We start from the raw sequence: 18,189 nt of genomic DNA, 5'->3' as shown, positions 1-18,189 counted from the left end.
AGAAGACAAATGCTGCTTTTCTACTCTTACTGCTCTACTTCTTAGCCCTTTCCTTTCCCGTCCAACTTAGTCAAGGACAATGTTCTCCATGGGTAATAACTAGCCTGTCACAGCCAGGGCCAGTGGAAACCAACAACTATATGAGTTTACTTTAAGAAAGGCCAGGATGAATTAATAAAATAAGGCTATACTAACGAAAGTTTGTCTGGCACTTTCAATTGTGTTTAGCTAAATCAACCTGTCTGCAAAAGGCTTACTGAAGAGAAATGCATCTCAAAAGAGTCTTACCAAATATCAAATTATTTTGAATTGCTTAAGAAATAGTAGGAATATCTTAAAAGTTTCTTACATTGCAGGGAATAAACAATTAAACCATTTAATGTTTATTACAGTGAACATTCTACTCAACAAAAGTGCTTGGATGATGTTTGAGAGGGGGTGAAATAAGTTATTTGTATTTGTTTTCTCTGCACATAGATTCAAGGATTTTCATTATCACTATAAGAAGCATAGCTACTGTAGGCAAATGACAAATGAAAACTTTAGCATTAATGTAAGATACATTTGGATGTGTAGATTTGGAAGGTAAAATTAAAATACACTGTGGTGGTTTGAATAGATGGCCCCCAATATATTCAGTTTTTTATTGTTTGTAGTTTGCATCTGCAGCCACCTGGCTGGAGGCAGAGTCACTGGGTAAATCTTAAGGTGTGGTGGTGGGTTTCAGATTTCAATCTAAAGATATGCAAAGTGTGCTTAGCTGTAGTTCCTGAAGTGTGCCGTGGCTTTTGACTTTTAGGCTTGTGCTTCTCTCCCTCTGCTTTGTCCTGTGAAGGCAGGCCAGCTTCTTCTGCCATTATGGAACTTCCCCTGGATCTGTAAGCTTCAATAAATCCCTTCCTCCATAACTGTGCCTCTTCTGGAAGTCCATCTCAGTGAACCTAAAGCTGTCTGCTACATACTCCAATGGGGGAAAATAAAACAGTTTCAGAACTATTTAAATATCTATATCAGTAACTGTGTGCATTTATTTATTCATTCATCCACCTATCTATTCATCCCTTCTCATTAGCTGCTGAATGGAAAAACAAAATGTGTTTTTTTCCATGCAATGAGATATTAGCAATAAAAATGAACTATAGAGCCGGGCATGGTGGCACACACTTTAATCCCAGCACTTGGGAGGCAGAGGTAGGAGAATTGCCATGAGTTCGAGGCCACCCTGAGACTCCATAGTGAATTCCAGGTCAGCCTGGGCTAGAGAGAGACCCTACCTAGAAAAACAAAACAAAACAAAACAAAAAACAACAACAACAACAACAACAACAAAAAGAACTATGGAGCTGTACCACAATAAATGAAAAAAAAAAAACCTCAAAAGTCAAAGTACCACAATGAGTCTATATAATATACACAAAATTCTCAAAGAAAGCAAAACAATGTTGATGCAAAGCAAAGTAGTAGTTGGCTACAGCTGGGAGTGAAAACCAATAGCAGAGGGTTATGAGGAAACTATAGTAGCTGATAGGGGTGGAGGTTCCAAAAATGTCCAAATATGTCAGTTCCAGTAACATCTATATCTCACAATATAAATCTTATTGTATGGCAATTATACCTCAGAAAAAAATACTTAAAGAAATTATATAATATATACAAACCACTGTTATCAATTAACATATTTCTTTTCTGATGAAATAAAAATACTATAAACAAAGGTCTAAGTAGATTATTCAAGAAATCAATAGTCAGGTTGTTCTCATATACTTCATAAACATTGACATTTAGAACCAGAAAGATTGAAAATGGGCCAGAATTTACTGATGAAAAGATTTTAGAATTAATCATCAACATCCTTAAACATTTCAGTATGCTTTATAATGATTTTCTACTTCTTTACATAAGGGTTTCCAAGTACTACACAATACTAATTTGTTATGGTATAGGTATAATATGACCCCCCTGATGATCTAGTGATAAAAACTTGCTTTGAAAGGTAGCACTATTCAGAGATCATTATATAATGGATATATTAATCTTATACATGGACTGTTGAGGGAATGCCATTAAAGGCTATATATTGTTCCTGTATCCTTACAGTCTCTTTGTCTGCTTTCTTTCTACCATGAGGTGAACTGCTTTTTACTTTTTTTTTTTTTTTTTTTTTTGGTTTTTCGAGGTAGGGTCTCACTCTAGCTCAGGCTGACCTGGAATTCACTATGGAGTCTCAGGATGGCCTTGAACTCACGGTGATCCTCCTACCTCTGCCTCTGGAGTGCTGGAATTAAAGGTGTGAGCCACCACGCCCAGCTTGAACTGTTTTTTTCTATCACTTGATCCAGCCATGATGTTTTACCTTGACTTAGATCAACAGCAATTTAGCCTGCCACATCTAGACTGAAATCACTTGGAACAATTAGTCAAAGTTAACATTTTGTCTACTCATTTTTTTTTTCCTTTGGTAGTTTGTTACAGCAACAACAAATTCACTAAGACATAGTATACCTAAGTAGTTGCTTGAATTTGAGGATTGAACCACTTTCTCCAAATAATCTCTAGATAGTAAACATTTTCCCAGTGAGCATTATACATCAATATTTTGCATTCATACTTATCTGAAAAATCTCACTATGGCCTCTTGTAAGAGAAGTATTACTGGATTTTTGTGCTTGACTGAGATGAGGATGTGCACAAAAAATAGTCACACAGTTGTACCATTATGTTATTGCTTTACAATAGTGATTAATATCATAGAAAAAAGTTAAAATACTTCTACTTAACTAATAATGTAATAGATGAGGGTAATGAGAGTAAAGGCAAGTGAATATGGTCACATTACATGATATACATGAACAAAAATATCATGAGGAAGCCTATTACTTTGTACAACAAATAGACACTACCACAATTTTTTTTTTAATTTGGAAGGTATGTAGGAACTTGAGAAATGAGTTTAAATATGCTCCATTGTGGCCTAAAAAAAATGTGTATTCTGACTATAGAGATTGTAGATGAAGACATTAACAAACAGAAAAAAGACAAGGGCTGAAGAGATGGCTCAGAGGTTAAGGAGCTTGCCTGTAAACCCTAATAACTTAGGTTGATTCTCTAGTAAGCACATAAACCCAGATGCATAAAAAATGAGAGTAAAGGCAAGTGAATATGGTCACATTACATGATATACATGAACAAAAATATCATGAGGAAGCCTATTAATTTGTACAACAAATAGACACTACCACATTTTTTTTTAATTTGGAAGGTATGTAGGAACTTGAGAAATAGTCACATAAATAAATAAATATTATTTATTATTTATAAATAAATAAATATTTTTTATGTAATATGGAGTTCATTTACAGTGGCTAGAGGCCTTGGCATACCCATTCTCTCACACCCCTCTCTCCTTGCAAATAAATAAATAATTATTAGAAAAGAAAGAAAAACCCTGAAAAATAAGGCATTGTGTTCTTCTTCATAACCCAAGTCAGGAGAATGAAAATCAACATTTCTTCTGAGAAAGAAGCAATGTACACATGACCAGGGCTTGTATTGTCCTTTTCTTCATTTGAGGTGGAGCACCTTTAAAGTGTGAGCAATCATCTGACTGAGTACTGTATTGGTATGAGGTTACTAGCCAGGGCATATGAACAACATACTGCATTTTTCATCAGTGCTATTATATTAAATACTTTCATCTTTCTACACTCACATTTCTACCTGTTCTTTCCTATCAAACGCTTTATAATATCATAAAATTATACAAGCAGCCATTAACACAAAGCAACTAAAGGAATGGAAGATTTATTTATTTATTTGATTTGTCACAGTAAAAATCTAGTACTAAATTTCACAGAATAAAGACTCAATGTGAGCAATGGCCTACTTATAAAGTACATAAATGTATATAATTACTTTTAAGATTATTGCAGAGTGTTATATTGGCATTAGCTACCACTTTATAAGCCTCCTTCCAAGGTCACTGGCTTTCCTTATTAAGCTTGTGCAAGCCTTCATTAAGATGGTTTCTTTTTCTGGAAAACCAGCTACTAAGATGACTGGTCATATTCAGTCACAGAAGTCATGTTTCTTTAAACAACAGTTTTCATACAAGGTTTAAATCCTTTTTGAATAGAGCTTTTATAGAATAAAAAGACATTTGCTTTCAAACTTACTAATTATATTTACTAAATGCAGTTCATGTTGTCAACTTCCCCCACTGTGGGAATTACAAAATCAGTCATAAGATTAAGCTCAGAAAATGACTAAAACAATTCAAAAAATACTAAGCCAGCTAGGTTCGTTAAAACCCTCTATGGAAACAGCCTTTGTGGTGAAACAAGTATGATTTACAGGTTAGTCTAATAAATAAACATTTTTTTGTCTGTCTTAGTGAAGAAAAAAATGTATTGCTACTTAGGATTTATGAGGGACTCCTCAAGAAACCACCTCCTAAATCATGTTAACTAGAGATTCTTTTTATTTTCTTTTATACCTGTTTTTAACAATTAAATAAAAAACAAAGCCATAGTACTTAAGGCACTTCCTTTCAAAGCTAAAGAACCCAGGTTTGATTCCCAGGACCCATGTAAACCAGATGCACAAAGAGGTACATGTGTCTGGAGTTTGTTTGCAGTGGCTAGAGGTCTTGGAACACCCATTCTCTCTCTTTCTCTCTTTATATCTCTTTCAAATAAATAAATAAAACAAATAAAAACAAAACCTCTATAAAAAACAAACTATTCTCTATTTTATTTCTGTATAACACATATTTATTTTCTATATATTCAATGTATATATATATATTTCTGCATAATATAAATACATATAATGCATGTGCATATATATGTATATACATTATATATACATGTATATGACACACACATATGTGTGTGTGTGTATGTATGTGTGTGTGTGTGTGTGTGTGTGTGTGTGTGTGTGTGTGTCATTTCTTTTACTAATTATTCTTGGCAAATCTAAGGAATAAAGCCAGGTATGGTAGCTCACACCTTTAATCCCTGTACTCGGGATATAGAGGTAGGAGGATTTCCATGAGTTTGAGGCCACCCTGACATTACATATTGAATTCCAGGTTAGCTTGGGCTAGAGCAAGACCCTACCTCAAAAAACAAAAATAAAAACCTAAGAAATATAATTTAATAACTTCTAGTTTACATTTTCCAATATTCTATACAAGTCAATATGTTGATTTATGTATATGAATATTAATTTAACTCAATTCTGTTTTTCTCTGATTATACAGTTCTGACAATCTCTTTCTTACCTTCTGTCTCTCTATACCCATGACATAACACCCCCTTTTTTGGCATGAAGTAGCTCTTAATAAATTTTCCAAAGTCCTGTCTCTCAAATTCCTATTTTGAAACTCATTAATATCATAAGGTTATATGTTTACATGAGGGAGTTTAATAACCATGCAGAGTTATTGAAAGAAGTGTATCACATATGTACGTAGAGAGAGATCACCTGCTATTTATAGTAACTTACCCTGAATAAAAGGAGACAGACATACCTGAAACATATAAGCCAGATGAGAAATAATAGTATAGGTTTTGCATCTTCACAACTAAAGGCCAGGTGTGTGTGCGCGCATGGTTAGGAGACAATTATCACATATATAATAAAGATGGTGAGGAACAATGATGAGTCTCCAAAGTATTCAGTATTGAATACCAAGAAAGCCTGCATTAGATAAATTACATTTGCAGACTACTATTCTCAAGAGAATTAAATAAACTGAGAATTTGGGAATATAATGAAATGAAGTTTTTACACAACCTAGATGATAGTGTTGTAAATGGGATAATATAAACAGATGTAATCAAAACAAACAACTGCTACATTTTAAGTATTAGCTTATTAACTTGAACCAATGTATACTACTTGAGGAACATTTCAATTAAAAGAACTGTCTTCATATATTTAAAGGAGAAGAACAGTTTTAAAGGAGGAGTTGCTTTTGAAGAGTTCAAGGTTTCCAAAAAAAAAAAAAAGAAAGAAAAGGTCAGAGAGGCACAGTCCTTCATAATTACAGCAAAAATGTTCACAAATATTATTAATTCTTGTGTCTCACATATTGTCAGGATTTTTTCCCTTGTGTATTTTTTGTAATATTTTGAAGACAGCAGGAATTTGCACATGCCAGGCCAACATGCTACTCATGAACCATATGCCTAGGCACTTACATTTTGTTCTCCCAACTTCATTCTCTTCTTTTTATGTCTTTAATTATATTCATTTACTTATTTAACATATGATCTCACTCTGCAGACCAGGATGGTCTGCAACTCGTTTTGTACCCAGGTTGTCCCTGAACTTGAGGTTCACCCTCCTGCCTTATTCACCTACATGCTAGAATTAAAGGCATGAGCTACCACACTCAACTTTCTTTTGCATTTTCTTTTATGATAAGGTCTTCCTAAATTGCCTAGGCTAAACATATACTCATTCATGCAGACCTAGAACATGCTATCTTCTTGCTTTAGCCTCCCAAGTAGCTGAGATTACAAGCCTATACTATTAGTCCAACACTTTTTCACTTATTGTGGACTATAGAAAATAAAAGAAGATATAAAAATGTATCACCTTATAAATATGAGATGATTTGTAAAAAATTAATTACCATTTTGAGACAAACATTTAATTTAGCAAGATAAAAAACATATTTCAGAGAGAAACATAAGTTAATGTAAGTTCTAAAAAATAGAATGCTTCACAGGTATATTTGAATATTTGAAGAAGCTAGTCCTGCCTTAGTCAACACTATCAGCACATCATTGAGACACACGAAGAGCCTACATAAGTTGAAGTCATAATGTTAACCATGATCTAGATTATGAAGCATTTAAAAGATATAGGCTTTATTGCCCAAGTACTTTAATATATACTATAAAAAGAGAATACCCTATTAATATATCTGCAATGGCTCTCAACTAGATGTAAACAAAAAGGAAAGATTCAAAGTTTTGAAACTGGCAGAAAGCTAAGACAAGCCAAATAAAGTTTTCTTCCCTTTAAAAATGAACAGGTGCTGGAGAGATGGCTGAGCAGTCAAGTTTTTGCCTGCAAGGCCTAAATACCTGGGTACTATTCTTCGGTACCCAAGTAAAACCAGATGCATAAAGTGGTGCAGGCATCTGAAGTTTATCTGAAGTGTCTAGAGTCCCTGATGTGCACATTATTTCTCCCTCTCTCTTTGACTCACTTTCTCTTTCCTTACGAATAAATCAATAAATAAAATGTTTTACAAAAAGAATCAACAAAATAACCTGTATTTAAAAATTCAAGAACAATACCTAAATCTTTGCATGCCAACTGAAAATAAATAGATAAATAAATATTGAAAGAGGCACAGTTGTTTCTAAAACGTTTCCACAAAATGAACCCTGTAAAATGAAACATTCTGTTAGAATGCAGGGAGAGGCAAGGTGTAACACTGCTTTGCACAAAGAAAATGAACTTTCATTCTTAACTTAGATACTTATGAGCTTTATAAACCTAGAACAATTGTATAAACTCATGAGGCTTTAGTTTTCTAATTTGTTCATAATACTTAACCTTGTCTAACACAAAGCAAATACTTCTTAAACTACAAAAGCTCACACAAGCAAATAAGTAGACTATTATTCAAAGTTGTATTGAGCATTTCTACGTTCTCTTTCAGTATATACTATCTAGTAGTTTTCTTCAGTGATTTTAGTTATAAGCTAATAGCCTCATTACTTTATTAAACCACAGGAGTAAAATTTTCACTTATATTTGTATTCATTAATACATTTTTTAAACAAATAAACCATAAGAAAATATTATAATAATGTATTCTATAGTTGTGTTGTTAAAAGTATACCTTTTGTAACTATGAGGAACAAAAGACTCACTTTAAAAATAATGTTAAATATTTATTTTAATCATTAACAAAAATCCTGTATTTAACCCATTTCTCTTATTTTTACTTAAGACAAACTCATCCATGATTTCATATGCAGTAGCAATATTGAGAATATTATATAGAATAAAGTACCCATACAAAGTCTTGAGTCTTATTTCTTGGCTATTCAAATAGATGGCAAGCTTCTGGAGGTTTTGGTATTTTCTATACTCTCTAAATTCCCCAGATGTAGATGACTTTGTCATTTTGATTGCATGACATTTGTTCATATTCATCTAACATTTCACATCCATCTCTTTGGTAATATCAATTGCTTAGGTCATAACACATCTGCTATTAAAGGTAGCCATGCTAGTACTGTTGACCAAGGTTCTGTGCCTGCCCTTGGATAAGCAATGTTTTATTAGTTCATATGAGGTTAGTTGGCCTCTAATTAGAATCTGAATCAAATATAGCAAAAAGAAGGGGCGGGGGCAAATGGTCGAAGCTGATGCATCCCTAAGGCAACACCCTTAAAAGACTTTGAATTTGGTTATGCTACATGAATTCTCTAAGCTTCCACAGTGGATTTTCTTTTAAATGCCAACTTCTTTAACTTTACTCCTATTTGTGGCTGATCTATCTCAGACCCTTCCAATAAATTCATTTTTTTCCCCCCTCTGGAATCAGGCAGTCTTATTTTGCTGAATAAAAATAAATATCTGATATAGCCACAAAGCTTAGTGTAGAGAGAGTATTTGGCATTTTTAAATATTTAGTTTTTATCCAGATTATATATGCTCTTACATGTAAAAAAAACAAAAAACAAAAAATAACAAATGTCCCTGGACTACAACATTGGTATTGGTGAGACATTGTAATAACCAACAGAAAAGTACAGGCCAAGATAAAACTGGGAACTCATTTTATTGAAATAATTTTTATTACAGTTCAGCACACTGGTCTGGTAACTCATAAAATGATAATTCACTACTGAAATTAACAAAGCATTTGTTGGTGAGGGTAGTACTTATAATAATGGTACCCATTAGTGTTATTTGACATTTTGGTTAACCCATCTGTTTTCCTTTACTTCCCAAATATCATAGCAGCCAATTGTGACCATCTGATATTTTATATTACTTGCTGAAAGATATATCTGGTAAGTTTACCTGCTTGCATCATGGTTCCTTTCTCAGTAGGTGATTATTTTAATGCATTTTGTAGCTTTTTAAAAAATAGAGCATTAAAATATCTAAATCTGAGAGGGGGGAAAATATCTTCAGAAAAATTTAGGTAAGGAAACTCTATCATGATTAAAGCATAGTTAGTGTTCTACATGAGGAATTTCTCATGCATTTTTAAGGGAAAAATTAAGAAAAAAATCATCTATATGGTCTTCTTCTATTTTTTTTTTTTTGGAATCTACTAAACAGATTCAAAAGTCTTTATTGAAATGCAAGACCAAAAAATCAAATTCTGGTTTGCAGACAAGGAAAAAGTATAAAAAACCAGAATTCCTATCAGAGCAGCTAGAAAAGGGCAATGTTATAACCTCATCAGCTGAATCTCTATCATGAAGCGATTTTCACCTACAAGAGTGCCAAATCTTGTCAGTTTACATATGGTCTTCTTATAAGGGAAATTTAATAGTAATTGTTGACAGTCATATTCAAGTAGTTAGTTAATTCCATTTTGAATAGATTCCAGACCTAAGCTAACTATTCTCTGTACTTCAGTAAATTTATGCCAATTTAGACATTTACATCTACTCAGAAACCTTCGTATTCCAGAAACATCCCTTTCCCTACACATTATGGGAATATTATACATGTGTATGATATTTCTCTTTATTAATGACAAGCATTTTCCAGGAGATAAGAATCCTAGTAACAAGTACGTGTCTGCTGGGGGGAGGTATTTTAAATTCTTCTTTCTCTCTTAGAACACCTATTATTATATGATAGTATTTCCCCTAAGACAATATTTTATTTGAAGTTGGCAAAAACCTTTGTGCTGAATTCTTTGAGCATACCTCTAGTGATAGATGTCAGATCAGTGATGTATGGAAAAACTTTTATTTGACAGAAAGATGACAGGAAGAAGCCTCTCTTCAAAAGATATGATGCATCTATAAAATACTATTATGAGATTAACATACGCTTTTGTTTCTCTGTGTAAATTACTTCTTTTTGTTTTAAGATAATCAGCTCAAGTAAATGATTTGAATAAACTGAAAGTAAGGCAATTTAAAAGGAGACATATTTGTTAAATTTGGTAGGTTATTTAAAATATTTTATATGAATCAAATATTTAATAGATATCTTAAGTAAAATTATATTATTTAATGTATACTATTTTTATAACCCCCAAAATATTGTAGACTCATTAATTACATTTATAAAAATATATTCTAAGCCAGGCATGGAGGTGCACACCTTTAATCCCAGCACTCAGGAGGCAGAGATAGGAGGGTTACCGTGACTTCACAGCCACCCTGACACTACACTGCAAATTCCAGGACTGCCTGAGCTAGCGTGAGACCCTACCTCAAACAAACAAACAAACAAACAAACAAACAAAGAAAATGTATTCCAATCAAGTAGCATCTCTGCAAATGAAAATTCCATTTTTATGAGATATGTAGTATATAAGATTCACTGAAATAAAACCTTAATATTTTATCTTATCCATTTGACTATGATTTATTTTAATTTATTGCAATCACATAGTTATCCCTACCCCAGTTTCATGTAATAATTTGATGTCTTCTCCCTTATCACAGGAAGATATAAAAGACAGAGGGAAGACAACATATGGAATTTTCAGATTATTTTGTCTACTTTCCATATTGCCTTTCCTCATACCCTTCAAAGAAACATCAGAGTAAAGAGATACTCATAATACCAATACATATATTATTCACATGTCTTTACATCTATGATGTCACCATTGTCAAAATCAAATCATTGTTGGCACATATTACAATGCTAGTCCATGTATATATAGTGTGCATGCATTAATGCATGAATAATGAAGAAATCCATATTCATTCCTAGATTTGGAATTTTTGTTCTAGTATGCTCCCACAATTAACCAAATCTATCAATGTTTTCACATGTGAGGGTAAAAAAAAGTGATAACAAGGTGCACTGTCAAAGAAAGATTGTTTTCAGAGTAATTTTCAATACCAGCTTCATTAGTCCTTCACATTAAAATCTCTTTAGTTTTCTCACTATAAGAGACAGAGTCTTTCCTTAAACAAGGTGGTTACTCATTGCTTAGATTGGGCAAGTAGAGTCATATTTGGGCTTCTCTGTCTCAATTTTCCCTTCTTCATGAGAATTATATCCAAAAATTGGGCTGAAGAGATGGTTGAATGGTTAAGTGTACCACTTTGCAAAGAAGGCTCACTTGGGTTCACCACACTCACCCACATAAACTCACTTGGATATTCATTTGTGCTAGAAAGAATCACAAGTGCATCCATACATGAATGCAAGCACGCATATACACACACATGCATGCACACACACAAATATTAAAAGTAAATTTCAAAATAATAGTAATAATAGTCTAATGAAATTAGCATTCTTTCTTCATTATTCAGGTTATAAACAATGCACTTGAAAACCAGTATGAACTTTGTATTACAACACTGCCTAGCAATTATTATTATTATTATTATTATTATTATTATTATTATTATTGTTATTATTTGGTTTTACAAAGTAGGGTATCACTCTAGCCAAGGATAACCTGGAATTCACTATACAGTCTCAGGGTGGCCTCGAACTCATGATGATCCACCTACCTCTGCCTCCTGAGTGCTGGGATTAAAGGCGTGCACTACCACACCCAGATAATTATTATTTTAATAGAGCAGAATAAAAAAGCTTATTCAAAGAAAAAAATCTCTCCTCATTCAATTCAACTATCCAAATATCTTTTGGAGAGACATACAACAAGTATAAAAGAAGATTATTATACTAAAAGGTAACCTTACCTTGCAAAGGAAGTTGATCTTAAAACCCAAAGACTGGGCATTTCTTGAGCCTGAGTTCATGTAGTTTCCAACCAAAAGAACTAACTCTAAAAGTCTGTTAAAGCTTTCACTTTTTTTCAGTTCTTCACAAGCAAGAGTTACTGCCATGATGCTGGGTTTGATGTTATTTATGTGTTCTTCAAAGGTAAGCTTGAAAAGAATGCTATTGAGGCGAGGACGCAACATTTTCACTGTGCTTATCTGTAAGATAAAGAATCTTTATGAGAATGGCTATTTAAACATTATTATTTCACCTTTACCAAAGATCATTTTATAGACAATATTGTAAATGTATATGCATACAGAAACCCATATGTATATATGTATATATATAAATGTACATATATAAATGTACATATATACATGTACATATATATGAGTATATATATATATATAATTTTATTTTACATTTTCCAAAGAAATGGCTCATCAGTTTTTTTAACCGAGTAACCCTTTTAATTTAATAAAACACTATTGAAACTGAACATCTGTTGTACACTAAATGTAAAATCTTCAGTTGTCAAAATTGCAACAGTGTTCAAGTTAACAAAATGTGATGATAGAAAATATTAGTGGAATATATCCTAAGAAATGATCTATCCCTATGATGCTTGAAAAATTTAAATGAAGTATAATTAAACACTGAACAGTTTTTAAGTCTAAGACTTCTAATTATAGACCATATTGAATATTTATATATGTTTTAAAGAATTTAACCTATGTGAAAGATGCTGTTATTAGGTTATGATAAAATCTTATTGACTTACTTCAGGTACATTGTTCAGAATTGTACATTATTTTTGTTTTGTTTTGTTTTGTTTTTCATTAAAGCAGTTCAACTTGGGTTTTAACGAATTGTTTTAGAGTATGGGTACACTTGTTGTATTCCAATTGCTATCGCTCCAGCTCCAATGATAATGATGTTTTATTTTTAGTTTCCTATTGCTCCAAATTGGTTTTCATTTAGATGAATTTTCAGAGTTGGGTCAAGCATATATATGCACAAAGAATGAAAAGAAATTAATAAACAGAATAATTGTGCTTATGTTTGCAAGTGTAGTTTAGTTTTTAAAAATACAAATGTTGGGCTGGAGAGATGGCTTAGTGGTTAAGCACTTGCCTGCGAAGCCTAAGGACCCCGGTTCAAGGCTCAATTCCCCAGGACCCACATTAGCCAGATACACAAGGGGGCGCACACATCTGGAGTTCGTTTGCAGTGGCTGGATGCCTGGCGTGCCCATTCTTTCTCTCTCTCTCTCTCTCTCTCTCTCTCTCTCTCTCTCTCTCTCTCTCTCTCTCTCCCTCCCTCCCTCCCTCCCTCCCTCCCTCTTTCTCTGTCTGTCACTCTCAAATAAATAAATAATAAACAAAAAAATTAAAAAATACAAATGTTAAGCAAAAGTAGGTACTAAAATATCTGTATTTAGCATGAATATAATTTGAAAACATAAATAAAAGTCTGCTTTTATAAACAGTGCCTCACTACATAGTCCAAGCTAGCCTTGAATATGTGACCCTCCTGACAGCTTCTTCAGCATTGGGCTTGGCAGCATCTTCCAAAATATGTGGCTGTATATATTCAAAGGGCAAAGTAGTTTCCTGTTATATCCTGAGAGTTGATGCTTTGAGTGCTTGTTCCCACACTGGTAACACTGTTTTGTAAGGCTGTGGAATCTTGAGAGAAGTAGCCAAGCAGATGGAAGAGTGAATGGGGGCAGTCCTTAGAAGATTATATCTGGATATTCCTGTCACATTCTTTACTTCCCGATCTGCTGTGATGTGAACAGCTTCCACTGTACACTTCTTGTCATTATGAACTGTATTGCTATACCATGACTTCCATATTACTATCATGATAGATGAATGGAATCCCTCTAAAACCATAAACCAAAATGTATCTTGCCTGCTTTCAGGTGATTCTGTTAGGTATTTTCTCATAGGAATGAAAAAATAACCCGACAGAGTTTGAGAAAATAGTTACTGGAATTGGTGGATCTGGATAGTATGGGAATAAACGATATGGGAGACAATATCATTTTGGAGGCGAGTATGTAGAAAGGAGAGAAAAAAATGTCCAGGACTGTACTTTAAGGTCTATCTACCACAAAGTATTGTGTAGTTTACACATTTAAATATTACCTGGTTGATTTTAGCAGCACTCAGTTACTACCTAATGTTCAGTTCTTCATACATGACAAGCACTGTCTTCATTTACAATGTTAAACCAGGAATGCAATGAAATTAACCTTGGGGAAGTGCTAGCTAGCCCTGGGTATTAAAACACCTTCAGTTGGTCTAACTTCTGGAACAAATTATATGTCATAATAATTTTCTTCATTCCTTCACCACACAACAAGTTTTGATACATGGCAGGTGATAAATGATAAAAGACAAAAATAAATGACTGCAAAATAAAGTATTATTTATACAAATGGTAATCATAATATTAGGAGAATGATGAAATAAGAAGATTCGTAGAAACTGATATGATGGCGCAGGCTTAGTTCCTCATTACTTGGTAGCTAGAGACAGGAATATGAGGAATTCAAGGTCATCCACAACTACATGGATAGTTGGTGGTCAGCCTGAGCTACATGAGACTATATTACAATTAACAATTAGAAGAAAAAGGAAACATTATATTTAGAGTTATAATATAATAATGTGAAGATGTGACCTGACACAGAAACCTTGGGTCATCCAACCTATCCTACTCAGAACCATTTTTTTTTTTTTTTTTTTTTTTTGGTTTTTCGAGGTAAGGTCTCTGACTCAGGCTGACCTGGAATTCACTATGTAGTCTCAGGGTGGCCTCGAACTCTCGGCAATCCTCCTACCTCTGCCTCCCGAGTGCTGGGATTAAAGGCGTGCGCCACCACGCCCGGCACCTCTTTGCTCTTTTCACTTCAGAACCAGTTTTAACCCATATTCAGAGCCCCATCTAAATTATTCTAAGCTTGGCATTCTACAAGAGATTTCCCCTCCCTAAATCCCAAAAGAAAGTTAAAAGTAAATGTCTCTATTGTCTAGACCCATGTGGTAAGTGGCTATGGAAGAAACAAAACCCTTACAGTTATATAGTACTGACACTATGTAGTCATTTGTTACAGTGCAAAGTATACAATTCTTCTAAGTCTTTATTTATTCTTCAGGAAATTTCTTTATTAGATTGTTTATGCATTTTTTATTAAGCTATGGGACTGTATGTGTAAAGCTCCTATCATATCAAGGAACATTATGTAAGCACTTTCAAGCAACAGCTGTTCTTTTCCTTACCCTCTGTATTTATCCTCAGAAACTCCCAGAGAGAAGTAAACACAAACCAGGCTCTTTGTTTGTTTGTTTGTTTTAGTTCTTCCCCAAACCCAAGGGAAACCTTTACTCATTCACATTTAAGGAATGTGTGCTTCTTCTGGACTCAGTGAAAAACGCAGCCCGTTATCAATTAGGCATATTATAAACATGGTGCTGTACTCCATTTCACCACTTTTCATTTATAATATACATTTACAATTAGAAATCTTATCATTCTTATAAAATTATGAGACTAATAGAAGACAGGAAGCTTTCTGGGAACTTTCCGTAACAGTAGCCACCAATTATGATGTTTTACACATAACTGCATTTTTACAATTGCTAAAAGTGAACTTATATGGTCAGATCAGAGTATATTGATAGATAAAAGACTTGAATCATCCATCACCAGAGGATTTACCTGTGCAAAAGATAAGCATGGATAACTAAGCTTAGAAATAATAGGAAGCACTGAGCTATATCCCTAGCCACAAATACAACCATTAAAAGGCTCATGTCTCATAGAGGCACTTGAGTATACCTGAGTGATATAAGTAAATAAATCTGAAACTCTGCTTAAATGTATGTTTGTATTTTGTTGTGGTCTCTTGCAGCATTTTTGTTGACTGGCATCCTTTGTTTTATAATTCATTCGATGAAGTGCTATAGGATGCTGACCAGGGGGTTGTATTATGTAGGGGATTTATTTGTGTTATGAAGCACTTGTCTATCAAATCACATCAAGTGACTCACATTTCTTTAGCTGATCTGCACTATATTAAACAATAAAAAAGTGCATTGACAGCTTCAGTTGACAGTGTTACAAGTGGGTTATCTCCCCAAAGATTTACAAAGGTTTTGTTTATATAATTTGAATTGTATACATTTTATATCTATAAAGCTGGTGAATACTAATCTAATACCAAGGTATCAGAAGAATCTACAGGAAAAAGAAAAAGGCAGCAGGATAAACAATTATGTATGGATCAGAAGGAGATCACCAAATTGAGCATGTAACCTTAAGGGTTAATTACATCATCTTTTATTATACGATGCAAGGAAATATACCTTTCATGTGTACCATATTTGAACATAATAAAAACTTTTCTCTCTTCAAAATATCAAAATTATAAATTCATTATAACCAGTATATGAATTTTTACCCAAATACATTATTAGGAGTTACTATCCATGATATACAGAATAATTCTGTTTCTTTGACTATAACTAAGGAAATCAACAAAGCCATGTTAAAAAACAGATTTGAGCCAGACATTATGTGCAAGCATTTAATCCTAGCACTTGGGAGGAAGAGGTAAAAGGATTGCTGTGAGGTTGAGGCCACCATGAGAATACATAGTAAATTGCTGGTCAGGCCGGGCTAGAGTGAGACCCTACCTCAAAGAAAAATAAATAACAATGAAAGATAGATTTGTGTTCTGTAAGCAGGCAGAACCAGAACTGTTATAAAGGTGAAATTCATAGCCAGTTACTGAGTAAATTTCTACATAGAATTATTGAAATAAAGCAGGACATTTGTGATCCTCCTTTATGAGATTTTTTTAATTATCTAATGAACAATAATCTCTTCAAGACTAAAAACTCTCCCACATAGCACTGCAACCACTGTACAACAACCAGTACCAGACAAAATAATCAATACAAGTATGCTTGCTGAATGTAGTGAATGGCAAATATCATGAGAGACGAGGGCCATGGCTAATCTGTGAATTGAAGCTTTAAAAAATAATGTTGAAAAGTGAGTTTACATCAGAAAAAATAATGATGTTCGGATAGAGAATATTTCCCCAAAGATAGTACTATGTGGAAATTATGCACTGAGAACTATCTACTCATTTTTAGACTGGAATAGAACACAATAACAATGTGTGCCCCCAAAGACACTATAAACTCCAAAAAATCACACTAAGAAGTTGAAGAAGAATTTCAAAATATTCTTCTGAAAACTATTTGAGATAATGAAAGGATATTAAAACTACGGTGGTACTGTGCTATCGTATTAGGGATTAGTGACAAATGGAGAAAATATGAACAATTTCTTATTCTTTTTAAATTTAATAAAAAGCAATCAATTGCAAAATTGATTGACATCCACACACCTACTGTGGATATTCAATTTTCAGGAGGGTTTATTTCACCCTGTTTTATTGTAAAAACTAATAGAAATAAACAATCCTATCATGAGAATGGATTATTATGAGAAGTTTGTGAAATGAGTAGGGATATACATAAAGGGATTTGAAAATGAGTCATGGTGAATTTTCTTTTACCTGATCTCAAAATTATTAAACTTGCTTTTTCTCAGAAGTATGAATTAGCATTCATATGTGTAAGAATGATGAATGCAGATACAATCAGGGCATGACATATGAAGATACTGAACATAGGCAATACAATATAATGAAGAAAAATGTGAGTTTTTACAATGAACATGTGATCCTCAAAAATGATTTCATATTAACAGAACAGAGGATTTACAATTTTCTACCTATGATGACCTGTGGGAGAAACAAAAAAAAAAAAAAAAAAAAAGCTTTCAAGCATGTCCTTTTCACCTGGTTATATTAGTGTTGCACAGTCTTACAAGCACTTACAAGGCTTAAAGAGAAAAGAAAAAAGGACAGTAATGGTATAAGTTTTTTCTTTCCAACTTTATGTATTTTAGGAAAAAATTCTATAATCTGTCAGTAATAAAACATAATATGTGCTTTCAATATACAGATCTTTATGTACAAGGCTATCTAAACATCATTTTGTTAGATTATAGCTTCAGAATATGTTAAATTGAAAAATATGGGTAATTTTGAAGTCAGAAAACAAAAGCAACGATTACTAAGATAACTAATTATTGCCTTCTATTCTCAGAAGATGTGTTAGTATAATAGATACACACAGTATGGGTCTCCATCCCCAGTGCACGACAAGTGGGAATTTCTATAGCTCT

The 18,189-nt window shown here is 33.2% G+C and overlaps 1 protein-coding gene across 2 annotated transcripts in view; it reads right to left on the bottom strand.

The window, feature by feature from the left end:
* Diaph2 (diaphanous related formin 2) overlaps positions 1-18,189 on the bottom strand; it is a 915,994-nt gene that overhangs the window by 479,756 nt on the left and 418,049 nt on the right. For both annotated transcript variants that reach the window (XM_045140096.1, XM_045140097.1), the window contains one exon: positions 11,892-12,131. In XM_045140096.1, the coding sequence (XP_044996031.1) occupies positions 11,892-12,131 (240 nt within the window). The remainder of the gene's footprint in view (positions 1-11,891; positions 12,132-18,189) is intronic.

This window comes from Jaculus jaculus, chromosome X (assembly GCF_020740685.1).
Source record: "Jaculus jaculus isolate mJacJac1 chromosome X, mJacJac1.mat.Y.cur, whole genome shotgun sequence".
Classification (NCBI taxonomy): domain Eukaryota; kingdom Metazoa; phylum Chordata; class Mammalia; order Rodentia; family Dipodidae; genus Jaculus; species Jaculus jaculus.
This window is presented reverse-complemented; position numbering and strand designations above follow the sequence as displayed.